The sequence below is a fragment of the Microtus oregoni genome, unplaced genomic scaffold, assembly GCF_018167655.1.
Source record: "Microtus oregoni isolate MIOR12 unplaced genomic scaffold, Mior012 000046F_ref0000063, whole genome shotgun sequence".
NCBI classification, from domain to species: domain Eukaryota; kingdom Metazoa; phylum Chordata; class Mammalia; order Rodentia; family Cricetidae; genus Microtus; species Microtus oregoni.
The window spans coordinates 8837449-8854234 of NW_024543220.1; the positions used below are offsets into that span (position 1 = coordinate 8837449).

General features: G+C 39.4%; 1 protein-coding gene and 1 pseudogene across 1 annotated transcript; one reads left to right on the forward strand and one right to left on the reverse strand.

The window, feature by feature from the left end:
* Positions 1-730: 730 nt before the first annotated feature.
* On the forward strand, positions 731-1744 carry LOC121435687 (annotated as a pseudogene).
* Positions 1745-3560: 1816 nt separating this feature from the next.
* On the reverse strand, positions 3561-5505 carry LOC121435363 (aspartate aminotransferase, mitochondrial-like). Its single transcript, XM_041634640.1, has one exon. It carries the CDS (start codon positions 5454-5456, stop codon positions 4164-4166), a length of 1293 nt encoding a protein of 430 aa, XP_041490574.1. The 5' UTR covers positions 5457-5505; the 3' UTR covers positions 3561-4163.
* Positions 5506-16786: the final 11281 nt, after the last annotated feature.

Consider the following 16786-nt stretch of genomic DNA (forward strand, 5'->3'; position numbering starts at 1 on the left):
CTCTTTCACCTGCCTGAGGAGCCCCAGTTATAGTTAGCAAATGTGCGCTACATTCAGATTCACTCACTTTCAATTCAGTGCAAAACCAGAAAGTCAGCAACTACACCCACAGCCATACAGCTGAGGAGGGGAGCTGTGTGAATCCACTGCCTTATCCCATCTGCCCAAACCGGCAGCTGGGAGACAGGACGAGCTAATGATTCCCACGTGAAACTTACTTCTGAACCCATAAATGTTAAAAAGTTTCATCAATAAACAAATGCTGGATATTTTACAACAAAAGTAGCCTTTACAATCTCCAGAACCTGTTGTTCATATATTTAAACTAAAATAATGGCTAGTTTAAGGGTTATAGTTGAAGAAAGTAGATTTTTTAAATAATTGTTATTTATACCAAACATTAAAGACACTAAACGTTTTATTTAATTTGACTGAATTGTTATAAGTTATAAATGGATAAGATATGTTTATTCTTTTTATGCATTTTCTTCTGTAACAAACTGTCTCTGCTCCTCATAGCGTCTACTCACGCAAAGACAGCTTCTACAGCAGCCTCTCTAAACTTGCACCATTTCTGGACAAAACCTACTTCAGCTTCTAAAGGACCCTGAACCATCAGTCACTGCAAATTTCTTCAATGTCAGCATTTTGAATTATTTTATGGACTTTGATATTATGACTTTCCCTTAATTTGCAATGTTCTCCACCTTGTCTACGCCAGGTGGCAGGGATGATTAACAGCAGCGTCAATGGCGACTTCATTCTGGTGGGTTTCTCAGACCAGCCAGAGCTGGAAAGAAGGCTCTTCATAGTTATTCTAATTTCCTATCTTCTCACTCTGGTGGGAAATGCAATAATTATTCTGATCTCTTCAATAGATCCTAAACTCAAAACCCCAATGTACTTTTTTCTTACTCACCTCTCCCTCGTGGACATCTGCTTCACCACCAGTATTGTTCCCCAACTGCTGTGGAACCTGAAAGGACCAGCCAAGACGATCACGGTTGTGGGCTGTGCTGTGCAGCTTTATGTCTCTCTGACTCTGGGCTCTACTGAGTGTATTCTTCTGGCAGTAATGGCTTTTGACCGCTATGCTGCTGTTTGCAAACCTCTCCACTATGTAGCTGTGATGAATCCACAGCTCTGCCGGGCTCTAGCAGGAATCTCATGGATCAGTGGAATAGGAAATGCTCTCATCCAGGGAACAGTCACTCTTTGGCTTCCCCGTTGTGGCCACCTATGGCTGCACCATTTCTTCTGTGAGGTCCCCTCCATGATCAAGCTTGCCTGTGTGGACATTCATGCCAACGAGGTCCAGCTCTTTGTGGCCTCATTGGTCTTGCTGCTTTTACCCTTAGCACTGATACTGACATCCTATGGATACATAGTCAAGACAGTTATGAGAATCAAGTCAGCCCAGGCTTGGCACAGAGCCCTGGGCACATGTGGCTCCCACTTGATGGTGGTGTTCCTCTTCTACGGAAGCATTACTGCCATCTACATCCAGCCGAACAGTTCATACGCCCACACCCATGGGAAGTTCATCTCCCTCTTCTATACTGTCATGACACCGGCCCTTAATCCCCTCATCTACACACTGAGAAATAAGGAGGTGAAAGGGGCTCTGGGACGGCTCTTCAACAGAGGCTCTGGAGTGTGCAAATGAAGCAGAGTGTGTAGTGGCAACCATTTTATGAGTACATATTGTCATATAGTTCTGCACCATAGTCCTCTCGGGCTTTGAGGCTCAGCTCACTATAAGCTTTGTCAGTGCCGCATTGCTCTGGGCCTCGGGTCAGTCTTCTCGATCTCTTCCCAGGATGCTCTGGGGCCCAGGAGAGGCAACATTTCCCCATACCCATCTAAGTCCACGACTGTTCTGCTTCTCACACTCTGGATTCTCTTTTCCCTTCTTTTAATTCTCCTTTGCATATGAACAAACACTATAATTCCCCTCAGCCTGCCCCTTCTCACAAATATTCTAATAATCCTAAAAAGCAGCTGTTTTCACTTTTACAGCAAACCCCACCATCAAAATTGTAGCAATTGTTTTGTAGCAAACAGTGGGGAAGTTAGAATGACTACAGCCTTGGAATTTTTAACTCCACTACTTCTTTTTTTTGCACTTGTGAAAGTTTTAGTCACATCTTCATATCCCCATTGTTATGAGTTTAAAAGTAATGTTCATCATTATGACAATCAACATATTCGATACTAAATGATAAATAAATACCATGTTTTAAAACTTATTTTATAATTATAGTATTATTGATATACTCAAGCTTATCATGTTCAATTATGTCAACTAATCCTTCTTAAATAGCAGCATCTGAAACAGAACGACTGGAGTCTTGACTGCATCATTTCTACCATGAGTCCAACTTCGTACTATATTGGAGTAGTTAGAAAACACTTAGTAAAGAGTCAGTAAGTAATACCACTGATAAACTGCTTCTCTTCTGAGTAAAACTCATATATTAATTGTTTTACAGAAATAAACTACCCAAACAGTTCCTAGGAATTATTGATGCCTTACCAAAACCGCTTGTTATAATCAAGTAGATGGGGGCTGGAGAGATGGCTCAGTGGTTAAGGGCATTGCCTGCTCTTCCAAAGGTCCTGAGTTCAATTCCCAGCAACCACATGGTGGCTCACAACCATCTGTAAAGAGGTCTGGCGCCCTCTTCTGGCCTTCAGGCATACAGACAGAATATTGTATACATAATAAATAAATAAATATTAAAAATAAATAAATAAATAAAAATAATCAAGTAGATTATGCTTTGGACATCTAAAATGAGTTTGTTAGTTGATTTATGTAAAGTGTACTTTAAGAAACAGTTTACTGCAATGAGATTATTTGATTTAGCTGCAATCTAATGGTGGTGACTTATTTGCTGCATGAGGTTTGATTTCCATGATTTCTGATTATGGAAATGTATTCCTCACACTGACATGAACTCAAACTCTAAAAGACATTCTCACCAAACAGTATGGATTATAACCTGTGTTTAGTCATCACCTCCTAATGGAGAAGGTACTCACTTATTATAGTTATAACACACATAGCTCTTATTTAAATTTCTTTCTGAAAGTATATAGTAGCACAATCCAGTATTTATCTGCAGTTATCTATTTTATGCTTTTTTTATAATTAGTTCTTTTTTTTTTTTTTTTTTGGGTCTACAGTAATTTTATTGTAACAGAGAAACCAGGCGGCAGTAAGTCTACATGATTAGAGCAGATGGTGGTTATCTTTCCAAAGGGCGGAGTCGGAGCCGGGCTGGCAGCACACAGACCCCAGAATATCTCCTGATCCTGCCCTGCACTGTCTGGCGCATGTGAGGAGACAGGCTGTGCAGCCAGGATGAGGGAAGGGGTCCAGCTGGGCAGAGGCCCATCCCGGGAGGATCAAGTCAATCGCTGAAGGGGGACACTCAAATTAAGGTGCAGACTCCCCCTCTTCCATGGCTCTTGGCTGAGAAAGGAGGGTCTGGCATGAACAGGAAACTACGTTCTCCATCCTACACAGATCCTGACAGGATAAAGCTAATGGTCAATCCAGCAGCCCGGGATGAAGCTGTAGGCTACAGACAGCAATGACAAGAGGGAGACAGGCTGACAGACAGCATCTTTTACTGCCCTCACTGCAGGGGCAGCAGACTTGGTTTCTGTAAAGCAGAATTCCTGTAATGTGAGCTGCTGACACAGTTGCTCATTCTGGGAGGACAAACACAAGGACAACGGTTAACGACGGAACTAGGTTTTCTCCTCACAACCCCTAATGTGAGCGGTCTCAGCTGGGTCCAGAGGTGAGCCCCCGACACCGCCGGATGCTTCAGTAAAGCTTCTATTCCAACGCCGTGGCTGACAGGTTTTTGGTGCTGACATGATTTTCTTGCATGTGTAAACTCTTTCAGACAAGTTGGAGACAGAAGGATGAAGGAGAGTTTGGTTTGGAGCCAACAAAGTTCCAGACACCAGCCGTGGAAGCCTCTGCCCTGCCTCTTTTCCGAGGAACACATTCAATCGCTGAGCCTTATGCACTGTGGTTGGAAACATGATCTACTCACCACCATCCACCCCCCTTCTCCTGCGCACGTGACTCTCATGAGAACAAAGGCTGATGGGAAGGTGGTCTCTGTCCCTTTGCACCCTGGTAATTACTTGGTGACCTGGTGAATGGCATGGGCAAGGTAGCCCACGTTGCCAGAGGTGACCCCTGCCACGGAGATGCGACCATCTTTTGTCATGTAGACCGAGAACTCCTTGGTCAGCCGCTCCACCTGCTCGGGCTTCAGGCCCGTGAAACAAAACATGCCAATCTGGTCGGTGATGTGCTGCCAGTTGTGGGAGGATCCCTCCTTCTTCAGGTTGGAGACCAACTGGGTCCTCATGCTGATGATGCGGTCGGCCATGCCTTTCACTTCCTGCAACCATTGCTTTCTCAAGTCTGGAGAGGTCAGGATGGTTGCTGCGATCCGGGCACCATTGAGTGGTGGGTTGGAATACATGGGACGGATCAGGATCTTCAGCTGGGACTCCACCCTTTTGGCCTCATCAGCGTCTTTGCAGATCACAGTGAAGGCTCCCACACGCTCACCATAGAGACCCATGTTCTTGGCATAGGACTGGCAGAGGCAAACATTAATGCCTTGCTCGATGAAGTGGCGCACGGCCCAGGCATCCTTATCTCCATCACCACTTGCAAAGCCTTGGTAGGCCATATCAAAGAACGCAAAGAGATTCTTTTTCTTCACTACTGCGGCGATTTCCTTCCACTGCTCCTGACGCGGATCCACGCCCGTGGGGTTGTGAGCGCAGGCATGAAGTAGGAGCACACTCTGCTCTGGGATTTTTGAAATGTCTTCTATGGCTCCCTTGAAGTCAAATCCGCAAGTCTTGGGGTCATAGTATCGATAACCTTGTAGCTGCATGCCGGCATCCCTGAAGATGGGCGTGTGATTTCCCCAGGACGGTTTGGGCAGATAGACATCTCGGCTGAACTTAAAAAACCGTTGCAGAAAACTGGCTCCGATCCTTAAGGCTCCAGTCCCGGAAATGGTCTGCACGGTGACAAACCGGCCACTTTTCAGCACTTCGTTGTTCTCACCCAGGGCCAGCTCTGCAGAAGCCTTACAGAATTCTGCCAGTCCCCCGATGGGCAGGTATTCCTTGTCCAAATTTTTTGCAGCAATCTGGGCCTCTGCCTTCCGGACACTGGGGAGCACGTAAGGCTTCCCGTTATCATCCCGGTAGGCACCAACTCCCAGGTTCATCTTTTTGCTGTTGGTATCTCTCTTGAAGGCTTCAGTAACTCCCAGGATGGGATCTGGGGGTCCCATTTCTACATGGGTCCACCAGGAGCTGGCTCTGGTAGAGGCTGCGGCCGCAAGGCCTGGGTGAAAGGCGGCAGCCACCCCGGAGAGGACACGGCTAGAGTGCAGGAGGGCCATGGTGGGCGGCGGGATGGCAGTGGACAGTGGTAGAGCCGAGAGCACGGGAAGCGTCTATAATTAGTTCTTATAGTTATAAATTTCCTTACTATCTTCCGTTACCCGTCTACAATTTTCTGGTATCCTTACAAGTGCCTGTTACCAGCAGAGGACTCAAAGGGAGTCCACGGAGCCAGCACGTACTAGACTATTCATCTGAGGGGGTTGGGAAATGGAAACTCACATATTCTCTTGATGGTTTCCATCAGACCTTTTCTTTATTCTTCTTTTGCATTCTCTATTCCTTATTTTCCTGGTGATTTCCTTCTCTCACTTTTGATGTTTTCTTTCTAACCCATTTTAACTATCTCTTTATTCTTTCCATTACAGCTTATCATTCCTAGGAAAAATCTTTCAGTCAATATAAAAAAATTACAATGTGGTTACATTAACATTATGTTTTCCAAATAAATGATTACAATTAATACAAGTAAAAAAAAGAGCATGTTTTCCACATTCTTTACATAATTAGATTTTATGTATTGCAGGGGAAAAACAAATTATCCCAAGAATCCACATACATTTATACTCAAGAAAATAGTTATATATTAACTGTGTAGGCAAGCATGGTATTCTTATCAGTCAGATCTTTTAGTGGCAGACTGAATTTTGCAGTTATAAAGAAAAAGTCAATTACTTTATTACTTATATTGAAAGGTAGTCTTATAGAAAATCATAAACCTAAACTTTTATACTTGAAAAAGAATCAGTCAACTCTACCTTAAATCTTTAGAGTGCATACCCACTAATCAATAGTTTCTTATATCAGGAGATTGAGGGAAGAAATCAGTTTAATGAATTTATCATCACCTTTGGTTATCAACCAATCCTAGCAAGAAAAGCATATCAGCTAATGATAACTGGGGTGCTTTGTTCTTGTTCCCTGACCTTAGCAAGTTCTATATTCTAAAACTTTAGATTATCTTCTTGGATTTTTTTTACCTTAAAGCTATTTAACAAAAATATCTTAGTCTAACTTTAAGTTATTTTAAAAGCTTTGCTTCAGCTATTATATACTCCAAAACCTGTGAACACATCTCCCAATGTTAAGCTTAGAAGAATTTAACCTAACTGTGCTACCGGAACTCAACTGTTTTTCTTAATCATTAACCTAACCACAGTCTATATGGCTCCTCAATAGAAATCCATGTGTTTTAGCTGTATGATACTTCCTTGTTTATACTTTTATCATTCAAACTCCACTTTAACTAACATTATTATTATCAGTTAGACAGTACAGTTTAGGAAGGAATCATCTTTATAATACTATACAATACTATATACTTTATAATACTATACAGGTACAAATGCCCAGTTGAACAGAATGTTTTCATGAGATAAACACACTACATTACAGGCAGTGGGAATTTCCTAACACCCATTCACACCATTCCAGATAATAGAGAAATATAGCAGCAACAAACATGTACAGGCACAACAGAAGTAAAATACTCTTGGGGACTATAGTCTAAGGGCCTTACCTATCCTATCTAAGATTTCCCCATCAGGGACACTCCTTTTGGTTGACTGACACCTTGATCTCAGTCAAGCTACTTGCTGTTCCTCTGATATGGCCACTGGCAGTTCTCATGTTAGAACTCAATCAATAATAAGTTTATATAAAATAAAATAAGCTTGTGACTTTTCCATTTAAAATTGTCTTTAGATAAAAACATGAGGAGAAAGAATGGCTAGTCAAAATATCAACAATTTATTATTTAATTAATAACAGCTTAAGAACCATCCAAAGGCCCACCCACAGCATCCCACTACCAGGCAACAGAAACCTCTCCCCATAACCGTCTCCCTCACCATACCAGTGACCACTGGACCCACCAGACCCATCTGCACCTGGAGGAACAGGTGAGTGTCTGATATCCCAGATGGAGAACCCTGCTCTCTAGGCCCTAGCCCCACCCCTCCACCACCTATGGCACCCTTTGCAAGCATACAGCATCACCATCTCCTGCCAACCAGCCCCTGCCACACAAGCAACCACATGGCCCACTGGACCCACCTGGAAGGACAGGTGAGTGTCTGATATCCTGGGTGAAGAGCCCTGCTCTCTAGGACCTAGCGCCCCCCCCCCAGCAACCCCAGTGACCAGGCATTAGCACCCTCTCCTGCCAACCATCCCCAGACACACTAGGGACCACTTGGCCCACCAGCAACACCTGCACATGAAGGTATAATGACCACCAGGGACACAGGCTCCAACTTGAAGGAAGAGTGACCACTGGCTCTACAGACCCCACCTATACCAACTGAAGGAAGAGATGGGTAGAAGACAAGTATGAGAATACATTCAACAATGTAAAGTCCAACATGACAGAACCACAAAGTAGTTGTCCTAGAACAGCAAGCCCTGAATTTCCCAATGCAGATGAAGCAGAAGAATATGACCTTAAAATGAATCAGAAGTCCCCCAACCAAAAGAAGCCCAGGGCAGGACAGTTTCAGTGCATAATTCTACCAGAATTTCAAAGAAAAGCTAATGCCAAGACTCCTCAAATTGTTCCACATAGTAGAAGAACAAGTAGTATTGCCAAACTCTTTTTACAAGGCTACAGTTATCCTAACGCCAAAATCACAAAAAGACACAACTAAAAGAGGGAATTACAAACCAATCTCCCCCATGAACATTGATGCAAAAATACTCAATAAAATACTAGCAAACAGAATCCAAGAACACATCAAAAAAAAAAAAAAACAAAACCATCCACCATGATCAAGTTGGTTTTATTCCAGACATGTAAGGATGGTACAATATATGAAAGTCTGTCAATGTAATCCACCATATAAACAAACTGAAAGAAAAAAAACCACATGATCATCTCACTAGATGCTGAAAAGCCTTTGATAAAATCTAACACCCCTTCACAATAAAGGTATTGGAGAGATTATGGATACAAGGAACATACCTAAACATAATAAAGACAATATACAGTAAGTCAACAGCCAACATCACACTAAATGGAGAGAAACTCCCAGCGATCCCACTGAAATCAGGAACAAGACAAGTTTGTTCACTCTCTCCATATCTATTCAATATAGTTCTTGAGGTCCTAGCTAGAGCAATAAGACAACAAAAGGAGATCAAGGGAATACAAATTATAATAGAAGTCAAACTTTCACTATTTACAGAGATATTATAATACACATAAGTGACCCAAAAAATTCTATGAGGGAACTCCTACAGCTGATAAATACCTTCAACAATGTGGCAGGACACAAAATTAACAAAAAAAAAATCAGTAGACCTTCTCTATACAAACGATAAGCAGGCTGAGAAAGAAATCAGAAGCATTACCCTTTACAATAGCCACAAATAACATTTGTGTTATATTTTATATATGTTATATCTTGGGTAACTCTAATTAAACACATGAAAGACCTGTATGTCAAGAACATTAAGTTTTTGAAGAAAGAAATTGAAGAAGAATATCATGAAATGGAAAGATCACCCATGCTCTCTGACAGGTAGGCACAACATAGTAAAAATGATGATCTTACCAAAAACAATCTACATATTCAGTGCAATCCCCATCAAAATCCCAACTCGATTCTTCACAGACCTTGAAAAAAACAATACTCAGCTCCATGTGGAAAAAAAAACAATCAAACAAGTAGTTTAAAAAAATCCTATACAATAAAGGAACTTACAGAGGCATCACCTTCCCTGACTTCAAGCTCTACTATAGAGCTATAGTAATAAAAACAGCTTAATATTGGCATAATAACAGACATGTGGATCAATGGAACTTAATTGAAAACCCTGTTACTAATCCACACACCTATGAGCAATCAATTTTGGTCAAAGAAGCCAAAATTGTACAATGAAAAAAGAAAATGCAACTTCGCCAAATGGCACTGGCATACCTGGATGTTGACGTGTAGAAGAATGCAGAAACCCATTTTTATCCCCATTCACAAAACTCAAGCCCAAGTGGATCAAAGACCTCCACATAAATCTAGTTACACTGAACCTGATAGAAGAGAAAGTGGGAAATAGCCTTGAATGCACTGGCACAGGAGACAACTTTCTAAACATAACACCAGTAGCACAGATTCTGAGATCAACAGTCAGTACATGGAACTTCCTGAAACTCTGAAACTTCCGTAAAGCAAAGGATATGAACAATAAGACAAAATAGTAGATGAAAAGTGTAGGAAAGTCAGTAAAACACCCCCACTTATAAAAGGAAATGACAGCTAATTGCTTAAAGATAATTAAAGCAGGCAAAGGGACACAAGTAAGAATAAAGGAACAGGTTTCCTTCTGCATAAGGTTTTTGCAGTATGATGTCTTAATCATAGTCTACCATCAAATACTTAGGAGTATCCTTAATGTTTAGATAGAATATTAGCAGCATGCAATAATTCCTTCCTAAGTTCTCAAGAAGGGGCAGCCTATTGCAAGGACCTTCTTTGTAGCCAGTTCCCATCGGCTGTTTTAAGTTAGAAAACTGAATAGTGACACTGAATACTGTAGAGACGCACTTTGCTCAGTAATACTTGAGTTGTTGCAATATTTGATTATCCATTTGGTTGTTACGGAAAAATTAACTGTAATTGATGGTTGTTGCCGTAATAGTATGTTGCCTGTATTTCTACCTCTAGTAATGGGCTTTATGTGCTAGATTTTAATATCCTCAAGCCTGATCAAGTGCACAAGTCTTTTTAAAAGAAACATGATTTACTTGCACAAAAATGATCAGTTTTGAGAGATCTTTAATGCCCTTGAAGTGGTTTTTGTGGGTGTGAAACAAATGGTGAGAATTTGATTTGTTCCCTCTTATTATAGTATTGAAATTAAGTCTACTTAATTTATCAAGTCATGTTCATGCCCTGATTCTATATACTTGTATCTATCAATAAACATTGTCATACTTGAAAAAAAGGAATAAAGGAACAGGCACCACAGGACCCTAAAAACAGGACAGGCAAGTAAAAACCATACTAGAAGGAAGAGTAAAGACACAACTCAAAACACAGCTTAAGCCGGGCGGTGGTGGCGCACGCCTTTAATCCCAGCACTCAGGAGGCAGAGGCAGGCGGATCTCTGTGAGTTCGAGGCCAGCCTGGTCTACAAGAGCTAGTTCCAGGACAGGAACCAAAAGCTACGGAGAAACCTTGTCTCGAAAAATAAAAAAAACAAAACAAAACAAAACAAAAACAAAAACAAACAAACAAACAAAAAAAAACACTGCTTAAAAGATGGGTAGTCTCCAGGTCCACACACCCAGGTGAGGGTTCTGTGATGTCACATTTGGAAGGAGGACTTACCCTTAAAAGGGCGGTGTTGGGAGCCTGTGGAATTCCCAAGCCCACCCTGCTAGGTTTGCTAGACATACTGACAGCGGACTCTCTCCTAGACAATGCAGGCAGCCTTCTTCCTCAGTATTTCCTCATTCTGCTCCCAAGAACCCAAGCCCTGTGACACTCTGTGGAAAGTCTAGAGCAAAGGACCAAAAGGACACTGACATGTGTCTCACTCCAGTAAAACCTTGGACTTCATCAGGAAACTTCATTCAGCAAGTGCTGTATTCCTGTCCATTTTATGACTGTATTGTCACAATGAACAAATTAAATCATAAATATGCAATAAAAATCTCAAGATTGGTGAGCATTTGACATATCTTACTCTGTACTGATGAAAAAAAAAACACCACAATGAAGATTTTGTTATCCAGCTCTGCATGAACCTATGGGAATCTGTGTCAAATAGAATGCCTGTTATTGTGATATTTGCAGATGATATATAACCCTAAACTATTTTCCAAGATTTGTACAGATGATTTTAATATAACCAACTTGATACAAAATGAAATACTTTGTTCTTTGCCTATTTAACTAAAAATTGTATCCAATTGTCAAATGACTTTAATTATATTTTTACATTTAAAGATAAATATTTTACTATACACTTAAATGTTATACAAAATCCTTTGGCTTAGTCCTTTGTGGTTGTTTCAATTAAATTTGGGGTGTTACAGCAAATAGGCATCTGTTGACCTCTCTTTTTCATATGCTTCATCTGTTCTTTTGAAATTTTTGTTTTTTGTTTTTCTCCTTCCTTTATGGTCTCCATCTTCATTTTTGCAGAAATTTACCTTTTACATGTCAAAAAATAGATCACTTAAGGCCTCAGAGTTTTTAGTGATCCTAGATCTTTCAGTGATACATTTTTTTGCCCATCGTCTCATTACTATTTAAAATGTCCATTGTTTTGGAATATGTTTAAATGTTGGATCTTAATTCATGCATTTTTCCAGAGAGTTTAAGTGAAGTGGGTACAACCACATTCCGTGGACAAGATTTTCTCTCTGACAGTGTGAAATCCTCATGTGTCAGAGTGAATCTGCACATGAACTTCAGTTCACAGTCAGCAAAGACCCAACCAAGCCAAGGACAGTGTGTGAGTACAGTGAAGCCAGGATGTAGAATAGAAGTAGCATCAGTGGCACCAGTTCAAACTCTGCAGGTTGACACAAACCTATATAACAGAAGTTTTCTTTATAATGGCCATATTTTATAAATATTACACAGCTGCACGAAGTTGCCCTGCTTTTCTCAAAACAGCAAGTGAATATGAAGAGAATTTTAACTATCTCTAGTTCCAATCTAGATGTCTTTGTGAGTCCTGTGACCAGGTCTTACTCAGATTGGTTTGATTTCTTCTTCTTTTCTGATCCTAAAGTTTATATTTGGATTTTTCTTTCTGTCTGGTCCCTCTGGTTTTTTTCTTCTGGACGTGTTGGCAACAATGGTGATTATTATGTTGAACCTCAGAGGTTTAAAACAGGATGCAACTAATGAAATGAACAGGAAGCTCCCTGTTGATCTGTGGGGCCGCGACACTGGCTAAATTGGAGTTGGCTACTTAAATTTGCCCTTTCATTTTTTATAAACTCCTAAGCAGGCTAAATTTGCCACTGTAATAGGTCAGAAAGAAGCGATTCAGACACAACCAGGTCTGCATGCCATCTCTGAGCCGCAGATCCTTCTCCCTCCATGCATGAACTCTATGCACAAGCTCCATAGACCCAGCACCAGGAACACACAGAAGGGATCTGGGGAGGACAGGTGAGTCAAACCAGTGCTTAATTTTGCTCTGGATCCCAGGAATGGGATGATGGGAAAGCCTGTCAAAGAATACTTTTAAACTGACAAGTTAATTCTCTCTAGTCATTTTTGTTTTCATTTAAGGATTATAAAAATATGCAGATACTGTATTCAAAAATCTAACATCATTCAATCTGTTTCTAAATTTACATACACAAACTTGAGCAAGGGCTGAATGTAACTTTTCTATGTGTTTCTTCTCTTTAAAGCTAATGGTAATACTTGTTTAGAGGCTTGTTTATTGTAAGAACCAATCAAATATGGCCATCAGAAGAATTGTATGCCTGTGTAGATTTTATATATATAAAATCTGATATGTGCATTTTAGTATGCCCAGGTCCTTCTCATACATTTATGAGGAGGGCTGTGAGACTATACATCACTGCTCATGCTATTTACATTCAGAACCTGTATCTCCACTTAAATAAATGTAGACATAATTTCTAGCACTTTCCAGATTGAAATGATTGTGTTTCAATGTTTGTGGGTGTTAAAATAGAGATATTATGTACTGAAAGGCCAAACATTTTAACAACTTAAAAGTGGTATAAACCTGACAACTTACAATAAGGGCATCTAATAGTCAAGCCAAGAAGTTAAAAAAAAAATAACATAGCTCTATCTAAGCAAATTTGGCTTATTATCATATATCTGAGCCAGTGCAGAAAATAGGAGCATAGCAAAATCTAAACATAGAAGAGAGTTAGCTCCCTGGCTTAAGCCCTAAGGTCAGACTTCCATCTCTGATATTCTGTATGTAACCTTTGCAGAAAACTCATTCACACAGGACGAAAGCAACATTATGCAGTTGTCCTTTTAAAGATTCTAATTTGACAGAAGTTACTCAAATGCCAACTGAGAAGTACCTGTGCATGATTAAACCTGCAATCCCAAAGAAAACTTCCTTTGTTAATGAAGGCAAAATTTGGGTCAGAGTACAAAGATAATAAAGGTTTTTGTTAAAACAAAGCAAAAAAAAATCTATTTTTATAATAATACTCTGCTCAACTGGAAGTGCTGCCGGTCCCATTTCTTTGGGGATATAATATAAGAAAATAGCATCTTTTAAGACACTGTTTCTAAAGACACAGTTCCTGGATGAGAAGTATAAGAAGAATGGAATTAAATGAGACAAGTTTAAAATAAAACCTAAAATTGAAGTGATAACAAATAATAGAATCTATAAAGTAGAATTCTTAATAATCAAACTAATTTGCCATAGATATTCATAGGCATCTGGAAATTTCTGGACTAATTCTATAGTAATTTACTGTGTACGTTACTAATACTGTTGCTGTTGCCTACATTCCAATTGACATCATATATCATATTGTACAGTTGTTTGTTTTCAATTTACAAATTAAATAGATTCCAATTCCCAATTGTCATGAAAGCAATATGGAGTTTGTATTGAAGCATTTTTATTTTTTTAAGTTGGTATAATCTCTACAAGGTATGAAGTGGCATACTTAAGGCCAATTGATTCTTACCATGTAAAATAAATGTATTTCTTGGTTAATTAGTGTCATGAATTTTATAATTAGAGGTAGAAAGAGGAAATGTTGAGTAATAAATAGAATAGTTTTATTATGCTTCAGCCTTGGAATTAAAAAGTAAAAGATTTTCTGGGATCAGGTGAGGCAAAATATTAAGTGAGACGAAACTGGTTAAGGCTAAAGATAACAAGAAGTAGTGATATCAAGATACTAATGTAATACCATAAGCTTCATAGGGAGCAAGTTCTGCTTGCTTCAGAAGGCTTCAAGCCATCATTTCATTAAATGCTGAGTCTAAGGATGCTTTTCAACATAATTTGTTGAATATCAAGAGCCACTGAACATTTTTGTGCTGAGATATGAACAACTAAATATGAAGGTAAGACTGACTTCCTAATGAGCCAGTGTACTTTCAAGATGGAAATAGGACACCAGTTGGAAAACTACATATCATGGAGTATTATTAACCTTAAGTTCATGTGTCTACTATGGTGCTCCTTGATAACTACAGATTTAATGAATAGATCAATAAGAATTGGTTCAATTGACAACTTTAATGATAGAAGAAATTACAATTCAAAGGGGATGATCACTTTTGGATACCAAAATAATTATGAAAAACAAAGTTAAGGCATTGGGTTACAACTGAACTCTGTTTTAGACTTGATATTTTTTTTTTGTCTTTTTCTTTCATTTTTTAAACTTAGTTATTCATTGTAACCCAGGCTGGCTTCAAGCTTGCAATCCTTTGCTTCTGCCTCCTAAAGCTGGGATTGCAGGCATATGCCATCTCACCTAACTTACATGCAATGACTCCGAGTTTAAGCTGTGAAGAGAGTGTCGCTCCCTATCATTCCTCGCTGTCATTTATCCTACTCACAGATCAATGTAGCAGACTTAGAAAACAGCCCTGGCTAACTAAAACCATCAAAATCAATGTCTGATTACAGTAACAGGAAGTAACAAAACAAGGGGGACAGTAGATCTGAAATCGACCTCTTAGCGGTCACATCAAATTGTTATCTTTATAGTGTTTACTGCCTCCTAATAGGTATCTGTTAATTATATATAACAATTATTCAGGGTAAATATAAGGCAAGCACAGTATGTATGGGAACTTATACCAGGTAAATAAAGAATCCATAGTTATTTAATAACTGGTATAGAACAAAAACTGAGGTAGGTTTGCAATTTATATTATATTTCTGAATATGTTTACTTATATAAGTATAGCTATGCTTGTTTTTAAAGGAGGAGAATATTGAAGCACAAAATAGTTAATGACACCTCAAAATCATACAGTTAGTGAACAGAATAACTGAGATTTGAAGGAGGAAGAAAAGGTGCCATTTGTAAAATAACCAGAAAGAAATACAAATCAAATTATTCAAACATAGGGATTTAAACAAAAATGAATTTAAGCATGTATTTATTTACCGTGTGTAACGGTGCATGTAACGGGGGAATATGCATGTCAAGGCATGTGTGTTGAGGTCAGAGGACAATTTCAGTAATTGTTTTTTTTCTTTTTTTTCTTCCACCTTGTTTTAAAGCAAATTCTCTTACTTTCTCTGCGGTTGGGATACACACAGGACCTTCTGGCAGATTCTGCTGTTTCTGCTTCCCATGTTACTGTAGGAGTCTGGGATGGAGACCTGGGCGATCACTACCACACGCGGCTTTGTTTTTATTTTTTAGTAGCGTAGGCTCCAATGATAAAACGGGTCATCAGTCTTGTGCCAGTTGAGTTGTTTACCATCCCAATGAAAACAATAAGAATCAGAAAAGGTGGCCATTGAGGCTACTTTTCTTAAATGATTATATAAAGGAGTTGCAAGGTTTGAATGGGACAAGTGAGGTGGTCAACTTAGTAGAACAAATGAGCTATACTTAACAATATGGGAGGCAGAAGGGAAATGTATACCTTTGTACATGCTGATAATACTGAGAAACTAGAAATTCATACACAGGTTATGCAGGGATATGAATATTTGAAACTCTGGATTTCTCTAAGAGTAAAACTCCAAGTTTATACAAATATTTTTAAACATCACACTCACATGGTACAAATATCTTAGGCCTGAAATGCTGAGGCCTTGCTCGGATGTTTTGCTTTCTTCCTCTATGATGCTTTCTTTCTCTTTATAGGATGGGCAATAGAGCCTGGAAAGAACAAAAGATGTCCTGACATGCCATCTTCTCACTACGCAAGTTTTATGAAATTTCCAGGGTCCCATGATGTTCCTGGCCTCTTTGTCACTGTGAGAAAGACTGATGATGTGCCAAATCAGCTCTGTCTAAGACACAGATTGATTGCTCTCTACCTGCAGCCAAGTGGTTTGGAGAAAGCTCTGTCATCTCAAAATTTGTGTTAATCTGTGCAATGTTGTCACTACTAAATACCCATGTCATGGAGAGCCAATGGTAGTACTACTGAAGCATTTTTAAAACAATCAGAATAGCTAACTTGAATTAACAATCATTAACTAACATTTCCCAGGTACATGACTGACCTTTCAATATTACAACAATGTACAGAGAGAAGATGGGAATTTTATCTCAGCATGTCTTGCTTCTAATTCTCAGTTGGTTCCTCTTAACTGATTAATGCCCATCCCTGAAGTTGGATATTTAAAGGTTGTAGCTAGAATTTTACCTGTTAATATTAAT